The sequence below is a fragment of the Choloepus didactylus genome, chromosome 13 (assembly GCF_015220235.1).
Source record: "Choloepus didactylus isolate mChoDid1 chromosome 13, mChoDid1.pri, whole genome shotgun sequence".
Classification (NCBI taxonomy): Eukaryota; Metazoa; Chordata; class Mammalia; order Pilosa; family Megalonychidae; genus Choloepus; species Choloepus didactylus.
This window is the reverse complement of record NC_051319.1, coordinates 33,637,793-33,656,248: the sequence shown is the minus strand read 5'-3', so window position 1 is coordinate 33,656,248 and position 18,456 is coordinate 33,637,793. Positions and strand designations below refer to the sequence as shown.

Genomic DNA, 18,456 nt, shown 5'->3' with positions numbered 1-18,456 from the left:
TAAAGAATACCCTGGACTCTACCTAAGATCTATAAAAGTTTTACTTATTAAGTTTATTTTTTTAGAAACTTAAAGCCTCCAGATTGTTCCTATCCAGATAAGCCCTGAAAACCAGAGGTGCCAGTCTCTCCAAGAACATCAGCCAGTTCCATTCCTCTACCCCATAATGTCAACACTCTTTTTCAGCATGATAAAGTTAGAATGGTCACTGTGCATATATCCCTGAAGATTGAGAGAATGATCAAATGACGGGGAAATTGTAACTGAGAAGTTAGGATTTAACAAGATTATGACTACTGAATCATTATATTGGTATTTCTTTTTAGTTTCTAGTGTATTAGAATAGCATTGATCTTTGCTAATGATTGTATAACTATACAGCTTTTATCTTATGACTGTGTGATTGTAAAAACCTTGTGACTGACACCCGTTTATCCAGTGTGTAGTTAGATGAGTAATAAAGACATGCATGGAAAAAATACTATGTACAAATCTGATTAGAAGATTTTTGTTTACAAGGACAAGACATGACATTTTTTATTTCCAGATTTAGAGAAATCAATTTAGGACCAGAAATCCAGTCCATATTATGCATTGTTGCCACTGGATCCTGAGAAATGCATGGCTCTGCAAACTAGGACCACAGTTTTTGCTGGAGGAGGTCCTATGGTTTCTTCTATGCACTTTAAATTATGAAGATATGTTAAGACCTGACCGTCACTGAAGGGTTAGCCCCTGAGATCCCAGGATGGTATATTTTCTGTACCTAGTGAGCAGCTGCTGCCATAAACAGTATTTATACTGAGAATAATAGTATATAGTAGTCTGAGAAATGAGTAGCACATGTTGCAATCCCTCATGCTACTCATATGTCAACAGAAAAGGAATTGTAATGAGATGTAACAATTGGTTAAGCAAAGTCTTAACTAATGCATACCTTATTCACTTACTGCTTTTACAATAACCAAGGGAAAGATTCCAGGTGGGCCCCTCAGAATGATCAAGTATCAGGTTTGGAGCCTTAATTCAATCCTGTGTCCCACTAAAATTACCATGCTTTAAGAGTAAATTTCAATCTTAACAGCCCACCTCCACTCTGGAGTCATAATATTTACCCCAGACCTTTCTGGTCCCACTTACTCCTCAGCTCTTATTCTACTGTGCTGTTGAGTACCACATGACCAGTACTCAGAGTGTCATTCTGAATATTTATCTAGTATGGTGTGGGCACCAGGCAACCAGAACAGCACTGGCCATAAATAACAGGCATGGTAAAACCAGGGTCATCAACACTGCCTGTGAACTCAGCAGAAGGGGCCCTGAGAAAACAAAACCCTAGATCTCATCTCTCTCTAACATTTACGTGAAATGTTTAGTTGTGCACACATGCATTTAAAGCACTTTGGCTCTCATGGTTTGGCAGCAGCTGTGTGTGGGTTCCTGTCTCCCTTCACTGAAGAGAAACTGAGCCAAGGTCTACTTGGCTTTTTGCCTTGGTAAGTTTTTAATTTTTAACTGCAGCATATAAATTGATCCCATTTTTAGAGGGAACTTTTCAGTTTCAAAGTCTGCTATAAGTAAAAATTACACAATTAAGATTAGAGCATTTCAACGTATTTATAGTTCACCTTTAAAAAAACTAAAAATAATCAAATAGAGGAAGTGAAGAATGTATGGAGGTAACAATGAAACAAAAATGGAACAATGCTGATAATTGTTAAAGCTGTGTGATGTGTACATGGGGGTAATTATACTATACTGTTTACTTTGTATATTTTAAAAATTTTCCAGAATAGAATATGCTATACAAAATAAGGATTCTTCCCAGATAATTTAGAAATTTTTCCTACTAGATCTTGCCTTTTACCTTTTATTCATTGTGTATAGTCCAATTATTTTCTTTCTTCTTGAATTTCCTTTCCAAATTATTTTCTTTCTTCTTAAACTGAACATTCCTTCAGGTTCCAATCAATGCAGAGGATCTGAAGAAATAAATTCTATAGATCCTGATGATAACCCTTATATCATACTAAATACATATGGATATAAACTCCTTAGATTTATATGATTTTTAAAGATAAATAATAATTGTATTTATGTTGGAAAAAATCATTATCTTTGGTATTGAAGCATAGTTATTCTAAAAAGTTTCAAAGCAGACACAATTTTTTCATTGTCATGTATTTTTTATCAGAAAGAACTCTGAATTACTTTGAAGTCTCCAGTGGCATAGAAATCAGAGTCACACTTAAAAGGTTCATTAGAAAGAGTCACATAAATATTTCCATTGTCCACTGTCACTGTATGAATCCTTTGTTTTATTCCTTTGGAGCACCACTTGGGTTTTGCTGATGGATCTTTAGGGTTTATAGACTGATAGAGTCCTTCTCCTGTTGCCAAAGTAATTTTGTATCTATGCCAGGGACAAACAATACAAGATCGTCCATCAAAATCCTGGGGAAGAAGATAATTGATTAATAGTCTGACATTTCAAAAGTTCACTATAAACATCTGACTCAACAGATCTAGTGCAAAAGAACCAGGTTAAATAATGTCTAGTTTCTCTTTTCCTCCCATTTACAAACTATTCAGCATAAGGCAGAACCTAATCTCAACATAGTCATCAAGTCCTGTTTTGCAGTTGACTAGAAACCCAGTGTGTTAGCGCTCAATCAGATGACTTGCTTGGCTACTTTACCATATAACTGTAGTTGTGGCTTCATCTATTAGATGTTAATTGTGGCTTCCTTGACAGAAATGGGGTAAAGACTTCACATGCTTCTAAAGGAATTTTTACCAGCTGCTGGAAGAACTGTAAACTTTGGATATAAATTCAAGAGGGGATATTAAAGACATGGGTAGGTATATTAATTGAAGAGCAATTTGATCCAAAGTAAGTCAACTCCCAACTTTGAGTGTTTTTAACTGTCTTAAAGCAGTGCTGTTCTCTCTTAGAATTCAAACAGAGCCAAGAGGCTGTCCTGGAGGTTACTCCTATGCAAGCTCCACCTAGAAATGCCAAATGACCACAGTATGATAAGTCCAAGTCAACAGTCATCCTGAAAACCTTAAAGAATACCTGGATCCCTATTTGAGACTCTATAAAGGTTTCACTCACTAAGTTTATTCTTCAGAAACTTAAATTCTTCAGAGAACTCCTATGCCAACTAAGTCCCAAAGTCCAGAGGTAACAATAGCCTCTTCAAGAACATCAACTCGATGTGTCCCCTTTTCTCATAAAGTTGACATCCCTTTTTAACATGAACAGCTTAGGGTGGTCACTACCTAGACATCCCTGAAGATTGGGAAAGTGATTAAACTAGAGGAAGGGGTAGCAACAGACAAGAAGGAATTTAACAAAGAATTATGAATACTGAATCTTTATATAATTTGCTTTTTTCTTAGTTGCTGGGTATTAGAATACCTAGAAGGAAAGAACTGAAATGATGGAACTGTAACATATAGCGTCCTTTGAAATTTGTTCTATAGCTACTTGGTAAATTGTAATTTGAAAACTACCACTTTTTGTATACATGTTATATTTCACAATAAAGAAATAACTGAAACTATGGTACTATAACTCATAACAACTTTGGAAATTTCCTATATAACTACTTGTTAAAGCATACTTTGAAAGATATTACCTTTTTTGTATATATGTTATATTCCACAATAAGGAAATAACTGAAACTGTGGAACAGGAAACTATAATATTCTTTGAAATTTGTTCTCTAACTACTTGTTAAATTTCACTTGGAAAATGATCACTTCTATGTATAAATGTTATATTTTACAATAAAAAATATGATTAAAAAAATTAGTGCTGCTCAAACTTTAAAGATCATGGGAATCACTTGGATCTTGCAAAAATGAAGATAGTGATTCAATAGGCTTAGGGTGGGGCCAAAGATTCCACATTTTTCACAAGCTCTCCAATGACACTGATGTTACTGGTCTGTAGACCACACTTTGACTAGCAAGGACTTAAGACTCTCATTATGACTGAAACTGAGGGAATTCTTCTATGACATTATCATCATTCAGTGCTTACATTTCTCCTATACGTTAGAAGCGTAGGAATACTGATAGTGTACCTCCACAGAACCATCAGCAAACATTCACATATATTTAAACACATGTATGTCATTAACACCAAGACAGGTGTGGAACCAGGTAGATATCAAGGGTAGAAAGAGTGGAAAGCTAAGTTCAAGCTTGTACTTCACACTAGCCAGAGACAGACAGTCATCAGTTTAAGGAATTAGAAAGCAAGAAATTAGGCAGTTAGCTTTGTAATGCCAGGCGACAAGCCAGTTTCCACATTCCTCCTCAGCTAAGCCTTCAGTGTGTGGCTTGCTTTAAATATATATCTATATATAAACATATATGTATAAATATACATATAAAATACATATATATGGCTTACTTTATAAAAGTAATATACTCAATGAAGAAAGTATATAAAGTAAAAATTAAATGTTATTTTTGACAAAAAATGGGATCTCATTAGACCTATGATTCTACAACTTGCTCTTTTCACTAAAAAATACATTGTTGACATCCCTCCATACCAACACATATAGGTCTATACCTCATTAATTAATTTATATTGGTTATATAGTATTCCATAGCATGGCTGTGTCATACTTTAACCAACTTCCTATTGTTGAAACATTTAAGTTGCCTCCAATTTTCACATAATGAATAATCCTGCAATGAACCTCTTGTGTGTGTGTGCATTTAAGCATCTGCACAATTATTATTTGTACAATAGATACCTTGAAGTATAATTACTAGGTCAAAATGCATGCACAGTTTTCATATTTATCTGTGGAATGGAAGGGTTGTGAATTCCTAAAATCTTGGCAATTATATTAAAGCATTAAAATATGGTTCAAACCCAAATATAAATTATTTTTGAATAAAGAATGAAATAAAAATAATAAGATCCTAATCAAAATTCCAACAGCCTTCTTTGCAAAAATGGAAAAGATAATTATCAAATTCATATGGAAGGTAAGGGGCCCTGAATAGCCAAAACCATCTTGGAAAAAAAAACAAACTTGGAGCACACACACTTTCCAATTTTAAAACTAATTACAAAGCTCTAGTAATCAAAACAGCATGGCATGGCATAAGAGCAGACATATGGACCAATGGAATAGAATTTAGACTTCAGAAGAATACCCATATATCTATGGCCAACTGAGTTTTGACACAGGTGCTAAGTCCACTCAATGGGGAAAGAATAGTCTTTTCAACAAGTGGTGCTGGGAAACTGGATATCTACATGCAAAAGAATGGAAATGGACTTCTACCTCACACCATATACAAAAATCAACTCAAAATAAATCAAAGACCTAAATATAAGAACTAAAACTATAAAACTCCTAGAAGAAAAAACAGGGAAACATCTTCAAGACCTTGTATTAAGCAATGATTTCTGAGATTTTACACCAAAAGCATGAGCAACAAAAGAAAAAACAGATAAATGGCACTTCATCAAAATTTAAAACTTTTGTACATCAAAGGACATTATCAAGAAAGTGAAAAGACAACTTACAGAATGGGAGAAAATATCTGGTAACAATATATCTGATAAAGATTTAATATCCAGAATCTATAAAGAACTCCTGTAACAACAATAAAAGACAAACAATCCAATTTAAAAGTGGACAAAGGTCTTGAATAGACATTTCTCCAAAGAAGATACACAAATGGCCAATAAGCACATGAAAAGATGCTCAACATCATTAGCCATCAAGGAAATGGAAAGCCAAAACCATAGTGAGAAACCATTTCACATGCACTAGAATGGCTACTATTAAAAAAAAAAAAAAAAAACATAAAATAACATGTTGGCAAGGATGTGGAAAAATAGGAAGCCTTATACATCATTGGTGGGAATGTAAAATGGTGTCACTACTATAGATAACAGTTTGGCGGTTACTCAGAAAGTTAAGGATAGAATTACCATATGACCAGGCAATCTCACTCTAGGTTATACCCAAAAGATTTGAAAGCAGGGACTTGAATAGATATTTACACACTGATGTTTATAGCAGCTTTATTCACAATTGCCAAGTGGCAGAAGCAACCAAAGTGTCCATCAACAGAAAAATGGATATACAAAATGTGGTATATTCATTGATATTTACTTAGCCATAAAAAGGAATGAAGTCCTGAAATATTTTTCAACATGGATGAACCTTGAAGACATCATGTTGAGTGAAATAAGCCAGACACAAAAGGACAAATATTGTACGCCCTCAATGATATGAAATAATTAGAATAAGCAAATTCATAGAGCCAGAATCTAGAATATAGGTTAACTGGGATGGGGTCAGGGTAGGGAGTAGGGAATTAAGGCTTAAATTATACAGTTTCTATTTAGGTTGATCATAAGTTCTGGTAATGGATGACCGATGGTAGCACAACATTGTGAATGTATTTAACACCACTGAACCACTGAATTATATACTTGAAAGTGGTTAAAATGAGAAAATTTAGGTTGTAAATATGTTACCAGAATAATAATTATAATAAAAACAACTCATAGAACCATACAATCAATACAAAGAGTGAACCCTGATGTAAACCATGGATGATGGTTAATAATATAATAATCTGTTTCATCAAAATTGTGACAAAAGAATCACACTAATGTAAAATATTAATAGGAAAAACTCTATACTTTATGCAAACCTACAACCACTCTAGTAAAAAAAATAAAAAGAACAGAAATAGGAAATATCTGGATTTGTTGATAATAGATGTAATTTTACATACCTCTATTTCTCCTAAATGTAAAGGTCCTCCTGAATCTGAAAAAGGAATTGAACGTTATGTCTGGTTAGAATAAAATTGATGTTTTGATAGTTTTGTAGTTTTTAAGTAAATAAAAGGCTTAATAAAGAAAAAAATCTTACGGTAACAGCGAATATCCATAGCATGATATTCTCCTTTATGGTAGAAAATGACCACTTCCCTATTGTGCACAACAGCTGCCATTCTTTCAGATTTTTTAATGTCATCTACTCTGCCAACACAGACAGAAGAATATTCCTTCTTTTCAGGATTTTGTACAGGGTCATTAAGATCCATGCTAGTTAAAAAAAGAAAAAGAAAAAATTACAAGTAGCTCACAGAAATAATTATATCAATTATTTCTCTGAAATAATGAGGCAATTTTCTGTAGGTACATAAAATAAAACATTCATAAATACCAGATGTAGTCAGTATTTTTGAGTCAGAGACTCTTAAAGCCTGCCAAAATTAGGGATGACTCCCCACTGAGCGAGAGTCATTCGTTTCAGCGCTTAAGATGGATATTCCAGAACTCTAAGACATAGAGACTAAAGTTTCACTACCCTTTTATTTCCTATCAAATTCAATGCTTAACAATATCTGGTTATTATCTGTGTTGTTTTCAGTCTTCTGTTCAAGATGGATTCTTGAGTAGTCTAAATAGTCCTGAATCCCTTGGCTGAAATGGTTCCCCTGGTTTGGGTTGGGGTCTACAGCCAGCTCTTATAGGCAAAACCATATGACTATTCCAGCAGGATGAAATAGGGGTGAAATGACACCTTTTATTTTCTTACCTTAGAAATTGTCATCCCATTTATTACTCCCTTCTGCCTTATTTTGGCATTCAGAGAGATGGCTCTCTCTTCAATTAATTTATAGAGGTATATAAACTAATATTTCTAAACAAAAGTTTTACTAGAGCATTATAGGTATTATTATATATACATATTTTTTTTTCTCAGCACAGATATGTACCCTGTCTTTCTGACAGCAACACAGAGGCCTTTTGTATACTTTAAGAACATAGTCATGGTATGTTCATTCCATCTGAGAAGAAAATATCAAGATATATCAGTGTTAGGGGTCTCAGGTTCCCTGCAGAAGATTTTCCTGAGGGTTTCCCATTTGGGGAGGCATTTAATTTTTTTCTATGATAGTTTCTGAATAAAACTATATATCCTGTTTTGCCAAAAAGTTTTATATTCTTTCTCCAGTCCTAGTGTCAATTCTATCCTGTTATTCCTTACTTCTTTCTATTAGAGACAGGAATTGCTATCCCAACATTTCAGGAAAATTCCTGCTTTTCTCCCTTTCTCAGAAGAGAGATTGAGGTGGTTTTGACTGTAACTTTCCAAGTGTTATTCTGTATATACTGTGTATAAACTTATCTATTTTAGGGTTGACAAAAAAGAGAGCTTTCTTCTCTAGGCAACAGCATACTCTGAATCTTTGCATGAAATAAAAATTACAAGACAAAATCAAAGGGTTTTGCTTTTCCTTTATTGCCTAATAATTACATGTCCCTATGGGGTTCCTTCTCTCTTTTGGAAAATGGATATCTTCAAGCATCTGGACAATGTCCCTTCCACCAATGGTCTTATAAGAGAAGCTCACTCCACAATGTAGGTGAACAGGAGAGGGGTTGCCTGCTTCATTCAAGTGAGATCCTTTATGCACCTAGAACAATCTTGGAGAAGGACTACTTCAATCCCTTTACTATTGGACAGAAATTTAAAGGCTTAAAGCAGATGACAGAAATCCAAGGCCCACAGTAACATCTAATCACAACCTACTTTGGGACACTGATGGACAAGTTTCTCTAGGATTTATTTAAGGAGACATAAATAACATTTAAAAACAGGCAAAACTGTCAAGTAGTGGCTATTGACAATAATCTTTAGCACGGCAGAATTATAAAGTAAAAATAAAACTTTCAATAATGGATCTTCAGCTTCTCCTGCAAAGTTCTCCTTCCTTATTAGTGATGATCATTCATTTGAAAATTTTTTCTGAACATCAACTATGTGATTGGCATTTCAGGAAGTAAGACAGATAAGGTCTCTGTCCTTCCAAAGATTATATTATAATGGTGAGACAGATAATAAATAAATACATAAATATGATAATTATACACTATGATAAGAGTCATAAAGGGAATAAACTGTATAACATGACAGCATTAACACAGGGAGGCAATTTTCCGAATAGTGGGTTGGGAAGCTAACTGAGATCACAGTTAAGTTGAAATCTGAAAAATGCAAATGAACTAGATATGATAAGAGCTAAGGAAGAGAATTCCATGCTGCAGAAGCAGCAAATAGAAAAGCAGGAAGAAAGAAAAGAATTGGTTAATCTGAGGAACAGATAGGAGACTGAAGCATAATGAGCATGGAGAGTGGCAGAAGACTAGGTTGACAAAGTAGGCAGAAGCCAAGCTGTGCAGTGCTGTGTGTGGATTTTATTCTAAGAGCAAGGGGAAGCCCCTAAAAGGTGTGAAGCAGGGAAGTGTGACATGATTGTTTTTAAAAGATCATCCTGGCTGTGTGGCAAATGGGTTGTAGAAGAGCGAGAATAGAAGCACAGAAACCAGAAAGTTATTGCAATGGTTCATGGGATGGATAATGGTAGCTTAGACCAGGTGTTGACAATGCAAGTAGAGAAAAAAAGTAACAACAACAACAATAATAGAGTAGCTACAATTATATTGTGCTTACCATGTACCAGGCAATGATTTAAGACTTTACACTTATTTCCCCCAACACAGTACTACAAAGGTACTATTATCTTAATTTTACAATGAGGAGATTGAGGCACAGAGAGGTTGGACTGATGGATTGGAATGAAGGAACTGCATAAAAAGAAATAAGGATGATTTCCAGGTTTTAGGTGTGTACAGTTAGGTAGATTGTGGTGCCAGTGACTGTGATGGGAAAGACTGAGAAAGGAAGGATATTTCTGCAAGGATGGAAAATCAAAAGCTAATACATTTTGCACATATTGACTCTGAGATGACTTACAGCTATCCAAGTGGAGATAACAAGTCATAGATACATGAAACTAGAGTCACTAGAGGCATAAATTTGGAGTTTTCAAGTTATGGAATTCAATGAAATCAGCTGAAAAGCATGTGCAAATAGGGAAGAAGGTTCAGGGCAATTCCTGAAACACTTCAACATTTAGCTGTCAGGTAGAAGAGAGGCCTGCAAGAAGTTGAAGAGAGGCAAGATCAGCAGTGTCCAGCCTTCATTTATCATTCATATTGATAAATCCACTCCCTGCTCTCTTCTCTATCCCATATTCTCCTGGAATTGCAAACAAGCAAAATAGGCAGGCAGTGAGGTAAATTCCACGTCAATATTGGCCATCTCTGTATATTAAATAATGAATGATACCTGAACAAAACTTGGGTTTCCCAGGAAACTGTGGTTGTCCCAAAACTCTGGTTGTTTCATACAGAGCTGGGTCTACCCTGCATGTTTCTCCTTATAATTTCACTTACTCCCTGTGCCAGTTTGGATGTATTATGTCCCCCAAAATGCCATGTTCTTTGATGCAATCTTGTGGGAGCAGACGTATTAGTGTTGATTAGGTTGGAACCTATTGATTGAGTATGATTCAATCAACTGTGGGCAAGAACTCTGATTGGATAATTTCCATGGAGGTGTTACCCCACCCATTCAGGGTGGGTCTTAATTAAATCACTGGAGCCATATAAAAGAGCTGACAAACAGAACGAACTCAGTGCTGCTGCAGCCAAGAGAGACACTTTGAAGAATGCAAAAGAGCTGAGTGGAGCTGGAACACAACCTGGGATCAGCAGATGCCAGTCATGTGCCTTGAGAGGTAACAGAAGTTTTCCGGATGCCATTGGCCTTCCTTCTGCGAAGGTATACTTGTGTTTATGCCTTCATTTGGACATTTTCATGGTCTTCAGACTGTAACTTTATAACCAGATAAACCCCCTTTATAAAAGCCAATCCTTTTATGGTATTTTGCAAAATGGCAGCATTAGCAAACCAGAATACTTGCTATATTTCCATACTCCTAGAAATCAAATACCAGCCAGCATCCAAACAAGGGCTTACATCCAGAATATAACCATTACCACGCACTTCTCCCAATATTTCTAAAGTTTGTCTCCTATTACATTCCTTAATATCTTTCTGGTCAAATATAGGTATTAAAGGGTGAGAAAAATCAAGACTATGAGAAATTTATCAATATTGTTCATAGGGACAGGCTCAAGGGTAAGTTCTACATGAGTCTGACTCAGTCAGTTTTTAAATCAAAATAATGATTAATATTTCCCACTGTACAACACTTATTAAGCATTCTTTAAAATTTAAAGAGCACACAATCAGCCTTAAAAATGGCATGTGCAACTCTGCAGGTGAATTCACTGCCCTCCCCCCCTACATGGGACATGACTCCCAGGGTTGTAAATCTCACTGGCAACACAGGACATGACTCTCAGGGATGAGCCTGAAACCGGCATCGTGAGATTTAAGAAAGCCTTCTTGATCAAAAGGGGGATGAGAAATCAAACAAAATAAAGTTTCTGTGGCTGAGAGATTTCAAATGGAGTTGAGACGTCATTCTGGGGATTATTCTTATGTGCTATATAGATATCCCTTTTTAGTTTTTAGTGTACTGGAATAGCCAGAAGGAAATACCTGAAACTGTTGAACTGCAACCCAGTAGCCTTGATTCTTGAAGACAAGCGTATTAACTATACAGCTTACATGTGTGACTGTGATTGTGAAAATCTTGTGGCTCACACTCCCTTTATCCAGTGTATGCACAGATGAGTAGAAAAATGGGAACAAAAATTAAATGAATAATAGGGGGGTTGGGGGAGTGGGATGTTTTGAATGTTCTTTTTTACTTTTATTTTTATTATTTTTTATTTATTTTTTTGGAGTAATTAAAATGTTCAAAAATTGATTGTGGTGATGAATGCAGAACTACATGATGGTACTATGAATAACTGATTATATACTTTGGATGACTGTACGGTATGTGAATATATCTCAATAAAACTGAATTTAAAAAAAAAGGCATGTATGTGTTTTCAACCCAAAATAAGTATTCAGTCATCTTACAAAGCCTCAACAGATGTTTATGTTGGACACAAGTCTTCCAAAACAAAATGTGACAACAATTCTTCTAAAGATTGTGGCAAAATCTAGGTTTTACTCAACATTTTCATTTTCAGTTCCATTTTAACAGAATTTCATCATTTTATGGATTTCTCTCATCAGAGTTAGAAACTACAGAAAGCTCCAGACAATCTGAGAGGTATCCAACTTAGGCTTATGTAAGATAAGGAATTATATATGAAAAAGGAAAGGAAGGAATTATATATGGAAAAAGAAAGGAAGTGAATCTCTCTTTGCTTCTTTAGCTCCTGTGCATCTAAGCATTGGGGTCCTCTCTTAGCTTCTCTGGAGTAAACCATGGGCTAGCATCTCCAAACATCTCCAAGTGTCAGCATCAGTGTCAGCTCTTAGCTTCTCTCCAAAATGTCTCTCTCAACTCCTCTGAGCTCCTTCTGTTTATGAGCTCTTTTATAGGACTCCAGTGATTAAATCAAGACCTACCTTGAATGGGCTGGGTCCACATCTCCATGGAAATACTTAAATCAAATGTTTTGTCCACAGTTGACTAAATCACATTTCCATGGAAACAATCAAAAGATTCCAATCTAATCAATACTAGTAAGTCTACCCCCACAAGAATGCATTAAAGAATATGGCTTTTGGGGGGACATAATATATCCAAAGTGGCACATACTTACCTACAATTTAAAGTATTTAAGAAAATTATAAATCACATGTCAACTTCAAAACAGGTATTTGAATTTTAGTAGGCTGATTTTTCACAATTTATCCTCTTTAAGTAGAGTGATATTGTAATATTTCATAGGAATTTATACAGGATGACAATGTACCTTTCCCTAATCAACAGGAACTTGCCATTTTAATTTCACTCAAACCTTGGGTTTAGCATTTTATATACAAACACACTCACCCAACTTCTTTAAAAGGGGCACTTGGACCCCAGTGTACTAGTTCGGAATGGGGGAAAACTTTTTACATGGCAATGTTAAGAGGCTATAGGCCTTCTGCAGGGAATTTTCCTGACGGCTTCTCTAAATATTTACTGAATCCTGTATGATTGGCTGGGATCATATGTTCAGAGGAAAAGTGCATAGCTCATCTAAAAAATAAGTTTATAAAACAGAAATTATTATTCATGAATAAAACCTCTATGTGTTTGCATTAGGAGTGTGTTTTAGAAAGAAGAATTTATAAGCCATTATTTTGAGAGGGGTAGCTCAGAGCCATATAGAAGACAGATATCAATAGATATCATGTATCAGCCTGGGCTCCAAAACTAAAGAGGTAAAGAGGTGTGCGTGTGCGTGTGTGTGTGTGTGTTAATGGGGAGGCAGGAGCTTTGAATTCAATGAATAAAGGAAAGCATCACATAAATCAAGTTTAGTAAAGTAGTAGGGATGACAATTTTTTTTCCCAATTTTCCAGTTACCTTATAAAACTTTTTCTAAAAAACTTTTTTCATAATAACATGTATAACTCAAAATTTTCCATTCTAACCACTTTTAAGTGTACACTTCAGTGGTATTATTACATTCACAATATTGTGCTATCATCACTAATGTCCATTACCCCAATTTTGCATCACCTCAAAACAAAACTCTGTTTCCAATAAGCAATAAAATCACTTTTCCTTTACCTTCACCCCCTGTAATCTACTATCTGTCTCTATGAAGTTGCATATTTTAGATATTTCATGTAAGGAAGATCATATAATGTCTGTCTTTTTGGGTCTGGTTTATTTCACTCAAACATGAGGGATGTTAAATTTGTACTCTGAAGTATGCATTGTTAATCTTTGTTCTATCTAACCTACTTACAAAAGGATGGAAAATTAATACATATGCTTTTTTTAATACATATGCTTTTAATTTAAAAAATAATTATTTCATAATAAAAAAGCAAGTGTGTGTGTGTGTGTGTGTGTGTGTGTGTTAAAGAAAAGACAAACCATGGCCATGTTTTTCTGGGTTAGTCATGGCTGAGGAAAGGCTGGAATATTGCTTCTCAAAATAGTCATCAGATTTTTTATTTTTTATTTTTTAACTTTATCAAAAAATTAAAAAAACAAACAATAAAAAATATCAAACCAAACAAAACAGAGGAATAAGAAAAACAAATAACCTAAAATAACTACATTGCTTCCAAAATGTTCCTACCATACCCCCCAAAAAATTAACAAACCATAGTCATTCCTGAACATTCTCACAACATTAAGATTACCCAGTCATCAAGTTTTACTTGATTTTGGCAGCTACCCAAAGTATACAAAAGTGCACAGGTGGCAATTTTTACCTCCACAGTGTTGGGCATGCAGCCTTATCTCATTTTGTGATAGAACAGACAGAGGGGCAATAATGATAAAAATGGGAACTGAAAGGGAGGGAAATAGGCTGAAGAAAAAGAATGGAAAGAAATGTGGAATTTGCAACTCATACAACCACCAAAGGATTAAAATCCATAATATATGAAGAACTTCTACAGACAAATAAGAAAATGCCAAATAACTATAGAAAAATGAGCAAAAGACATAAACATTTCACAAGTGAGAAATCTGAATGGCCAATAATCACATGCAAAGAGCAATCTCATTAGTAGAAAAATGTAAAGTAAATGCAAAGCAAAGCCACAAATGGGATACTATTTTCCACCCACCAGCTTGGCAAAAACTTACACCAGGTTTTGGTGAGGATATGGAGCAACTGCTAGTGATGATATAAATTAGTGCTACCACAGTTTGGCATTACCTAGTAAAGGTGAACATCTTCATGATTCAACAATGCCGCTTTAGATATATTCCACGGAGAAACATGCATAGGTACACCCAAAGACATGCACAGAAATAATAACCGCAAAAGACTGGAAAATAACTAAAAAATTCATGAACAGTAGACTGGACAATCTGTATATGTTCATTCAATGGAATGCTGTATAACAGAGGAAAATGTATGGCCACATCAAATTAAATTAAGCTAAGAAATGTAACTAAAAAAAAAAACAATTCAGTATGCTTCCATTTTTATCAAGTGCAAAAACAGGCAAAACCAAACAATATATTATTCATGAATAAAATATACATATGGTAAATCTATAGAGAAAAGCAAGGGAAATAATAAACATGTCTCCAAACACTACATTTAATTCTTATATTTACTCTTTTCAATGTTTAAGTTGTATCCTACTTTATATTTATGTAGCGAATGACCCAAATCCCAAGGAAAGGGGGATAAAATGGCACTTTCTATCCTCAGAGAATGTGCCTATGCATAGATCATGATTGAACTGCTTGAGAATTTTGTACAACTCACTTCAAAACCTGGCACTAGAGGAGGAAGTAAGTGAATAATCCTCTTACTTTTTTTTTCTAAGCAAAAACTAGAAAAGAAATACTAGGATCAAGGAGGTAACAAAATACATGAGATGTGGACTAACATAAAAAATTAATTAAGTTCTTCCCTGTCTCTGAAAAAAATGAGATTCAAAGACAGTCCTTTAAATTTCAGTCTCTTCAACCATATAGTCTTTGCCTCCAAAGAAGAAAAACTATAGTGAACTTTTTAAGGGCTGATAAGAAATAAGCAGAAAAGGCTGGGACAAAATGATAAAGGTTTCAGAGAACTATGATTACATCACAGCCCTGCATTTTGCTTAGAAAAAGTATTTTCTCATTCTTCAAATAATTGTTTCTTCTGTGTATCATAAATGGTACTATTTATTTATGGCATCTGGTGACCATCTATATTTAACATTCATATTATTCTTTATTAAATATTGTGACTATCATGGTCTAGTCAGACAACAGTTAATAGATAGAGTCCACGGTACTTCTCACCTTAATTACTGTTACTTGGATGCACTATTCATATACTCCTACACATTTCCCCTATTTTGAGTCTACTTTAACTCAGTAGAACCTTAATGGAATAAAAGAAAGTGAAAATTAAATGACTCATCCAGTTTGGGGACTAGATGAAGAAAGTTTCCTGCTGAAAAATATAGCCATTTTGTTCCACAATTCAAGAAATTTTTGCCCTGTGCTTAATCTTAGGTTTTTATGGGTGATAACACCATGTAAAATGACAAATTAGCTAAATGGATTCTCAGTCTCTATTAGATATCTTTTGGTCACAGGGAATACATTAAGGTTAAATTTTTTAAAAATTAAAATTACATTTTCACTAGACACTAGAGACAAAAGAGACATGGTCAAAGTAGGAAAAATAAAGGTACTTACTTGTTACTCCTCTTAGCACTAAGGTACTTTCCTACTTCTGGGGACTTGGTCTGCACATTATCAGAATGCAAAGCTGTAGGGTGACGCCCTTGCTTTTAGCTTCATGGAAGAAAGAGAAATGTCTTTGCTAGTAGTTTTGTATCTTGTTGGAAGATAGAATAATAATAGACAAAATTAGTTATCCTTCAGTGAAGGCCTAACACTTGGACACTTTGCATATATTAGTTCCTTAATCCTCACAAAACTGCCACGGAGTAGTTATTATACAATTTTCCAGATGAGGAAAATACTTATTTTTCCTATTTTCCAGATGATGAAAATACCTATTTTCCAGATAAGGTAAAAAAGCTTGCCCAAACTCACAAAGTAGCAAGCTCAGAATTCAAATCCAGATCTTAAGAGTTTAAATTTGTTAACCATAGATACATAAACGCTAACATTTCATCTAGGTAGCCTCCACGGATTTATAAAAACTCCTGGCCTGCAAGTAAACTATCTTGACAGCACAAAAACTTTTTAGCAAAGCAAAGATATATGTAAATTACACCAAAGATGATGGTCGTTTGTGTGTGTGTGTGTGTGTGTGTGTGTGTGTGTGTGTGTGTGTGTTTTAATATGGTAACGCTAACGCGCCAACAAATGTTTAAAATTGAATACACCTAGTAACTTAATAAAGTCACGCCACCGCTCTGAAATTCGCTACAGTCACCTGGTGACATCAGCGATCCGTGTTCAGGTGAGCCGGGCGCAGGTTTGAGTCCTGACTACGCATCTTACTAGCAGCGCGATTCCGGTTAAGTTGCTTCCTCTCTCTGTGCGAGTTTCCTGGTTTGTAAGAAAGGCAGAAGGATAGTACCTGCCACATAGAGGGGTGTGACGAAGAATAAAAGCTTTAATACACAAGGGTTTAGAGCAGGGCCTGACGGTGGGAAACGCGCAAATAACGTCAGCTGTCATCTATAAGATTCTTCCAGTTCCGACCGTTTTTCCGTCCAGGCTGTATTTAACCTTTTAGTAAACACGGTTTGCAGTTCTTGGACTGAGCGAGTGCTCACAGGTCCAGGAACCACCAAAACAGCCTGAGCGTGGCTGTTCAGTGCTGTGGAGTCTCCCGATTGCAGACTTGAGGAGATGAATATCTAGGAAGGAAGGGACTGCAGAAATTCTGGAGCGGTTTTTATATTTTATAGTGTAGCAATGCCAGGAAAGCTTATTAAACCCCTCCGCCTGCCACCCTGAGGCGACAGGTGCAGGGCGGAGACCGGATTCTTGTTAAAAGTGAACAAGATTGGTGGGCCACGCAGTGACGAGCGGAACCTGCCCTGGGAGGTTAAACATTAACGAATTAAACATTAACGACTGCAGAACCGAGACCTTGGACAGCAGTAGTGCTCGGCGGGCCCGTGAGCAAAGGGCACACAACACCCGACAACCCCCGCTGCTAGGGGCCGCCGCCGGAAGCCCGAGTCCAGCCCCCGCGTCTAGCAGGAAGCAGCTGCCCAGTAAGCCCCGCCCCGCGCCCTGCGTCCCACCTCCGCGCGGAAGAACAGAGTTTACGGTCCCCTAGTGCCTTGCCCCGCCTCCACAGTACCGGCCTGCCAGGACCACTTCGTGCTGCGACTGCGCGCGCCAAACCTCTTGCCCACCGGCGCGGCCCTCTGCGGGGCGGGGCGAAGCCAAACATGTGACCCGAGAGCGCCCCCACCCCGGCACCGCCTCCATGGTCCTGTCCGCTGATGACCGCACCTTTAGTGACCGGTGGCCAACCACGCTCTGCGAGGTCCTCGGAACTGGCAGGCTTAATCGTGGGCGGCATCAATTTGTTTTATAAATGTTTGTTGATCTCACATTTTATTCAGATACTAAATGTACCCAGCGATCTCACTTTGGGAAATTTACCCTATGAAAATATTTGGGAATGTTTGTCAGGATGCACGTATCTGGATGTTTGTTGCAACGAAAGAATGAGAATAACCAAAGTGCTCATCAGCAGGGAAAAAGTTAAAATACAGTGTACACTTGTGAATTAACTTTGTAGCCATGTAACCGAAGGACAGATTGCTTAATGTAATGAATGTTAAAAGGCAGAGTATAGAATACTATTGTAGTATGCTCTCTTTAGTGTAAATAAAAATTACTTCTAGAGATACAGATATGCAGGTATATAGATAAACTTTTTAAAAGAAATCACAAGAAACAAAACAGTGGTTGCTTCCGGGGTGAGGGGGAGGCTTTTCAGGTTTCCACTTTCGTTTTTTTGAACTACGCAGTATTTTCTTCTTTACTAAGATGTCAACT

The 18,456-nt window shown here is 36.1% G+C and overlaps 1 protein-coding gene across 6 annotated transcripts; it reads right to left on the bottom strand.

Moving 5' to 3' along the window:
• Positions 1-393: 393 nt before the first annotated feature.
• RFESD (Rieske Fe-S domain containing) lies at positions 394-17,919 on the bottom strand. Of its 6 annotated transcripts, none has more exons than XM_037801718.1 (6): positions 17,750-17,821; positions 16,868-16,983; positions 16,159-16,300; positions 6,930-7,105; positions 6,790-6,824; positions 394-2,454 (listed from the first exon to the last, which is right to left on the bottom strand). In XM_037801718.1, the coding sequence occupies exons 4-6, from the start codon at positions 7,102-7,104 to the stop codon at positions 2,191-2,193; spliced, it is 474 nt and encodes a 157-aa protein (XP_037657646.1). In that variant the 5' UTR covers position 7,105; positions 16,159-16,300; positions 16,868-16,983; positions 17,750-17,821; the 3' UTR covers positions 394-2,190. The 6 variants fall into 6 exon arrangements, with proteins under 6 accessions (XP_037657646.1, XP_037657647.1, XP_037657648.1 ...); XM_037801719.1 differs by having other exon boundaries at positions 17,716-17,795; XM_037801720.1 differs by lacking the exon at positions 17,750-17,821 and having other exon boundaries at positions 16,159-16,257; positions 16,868-17,608.
• Positions 17,920-18,456: the final 537 nt, after the last annotated feature.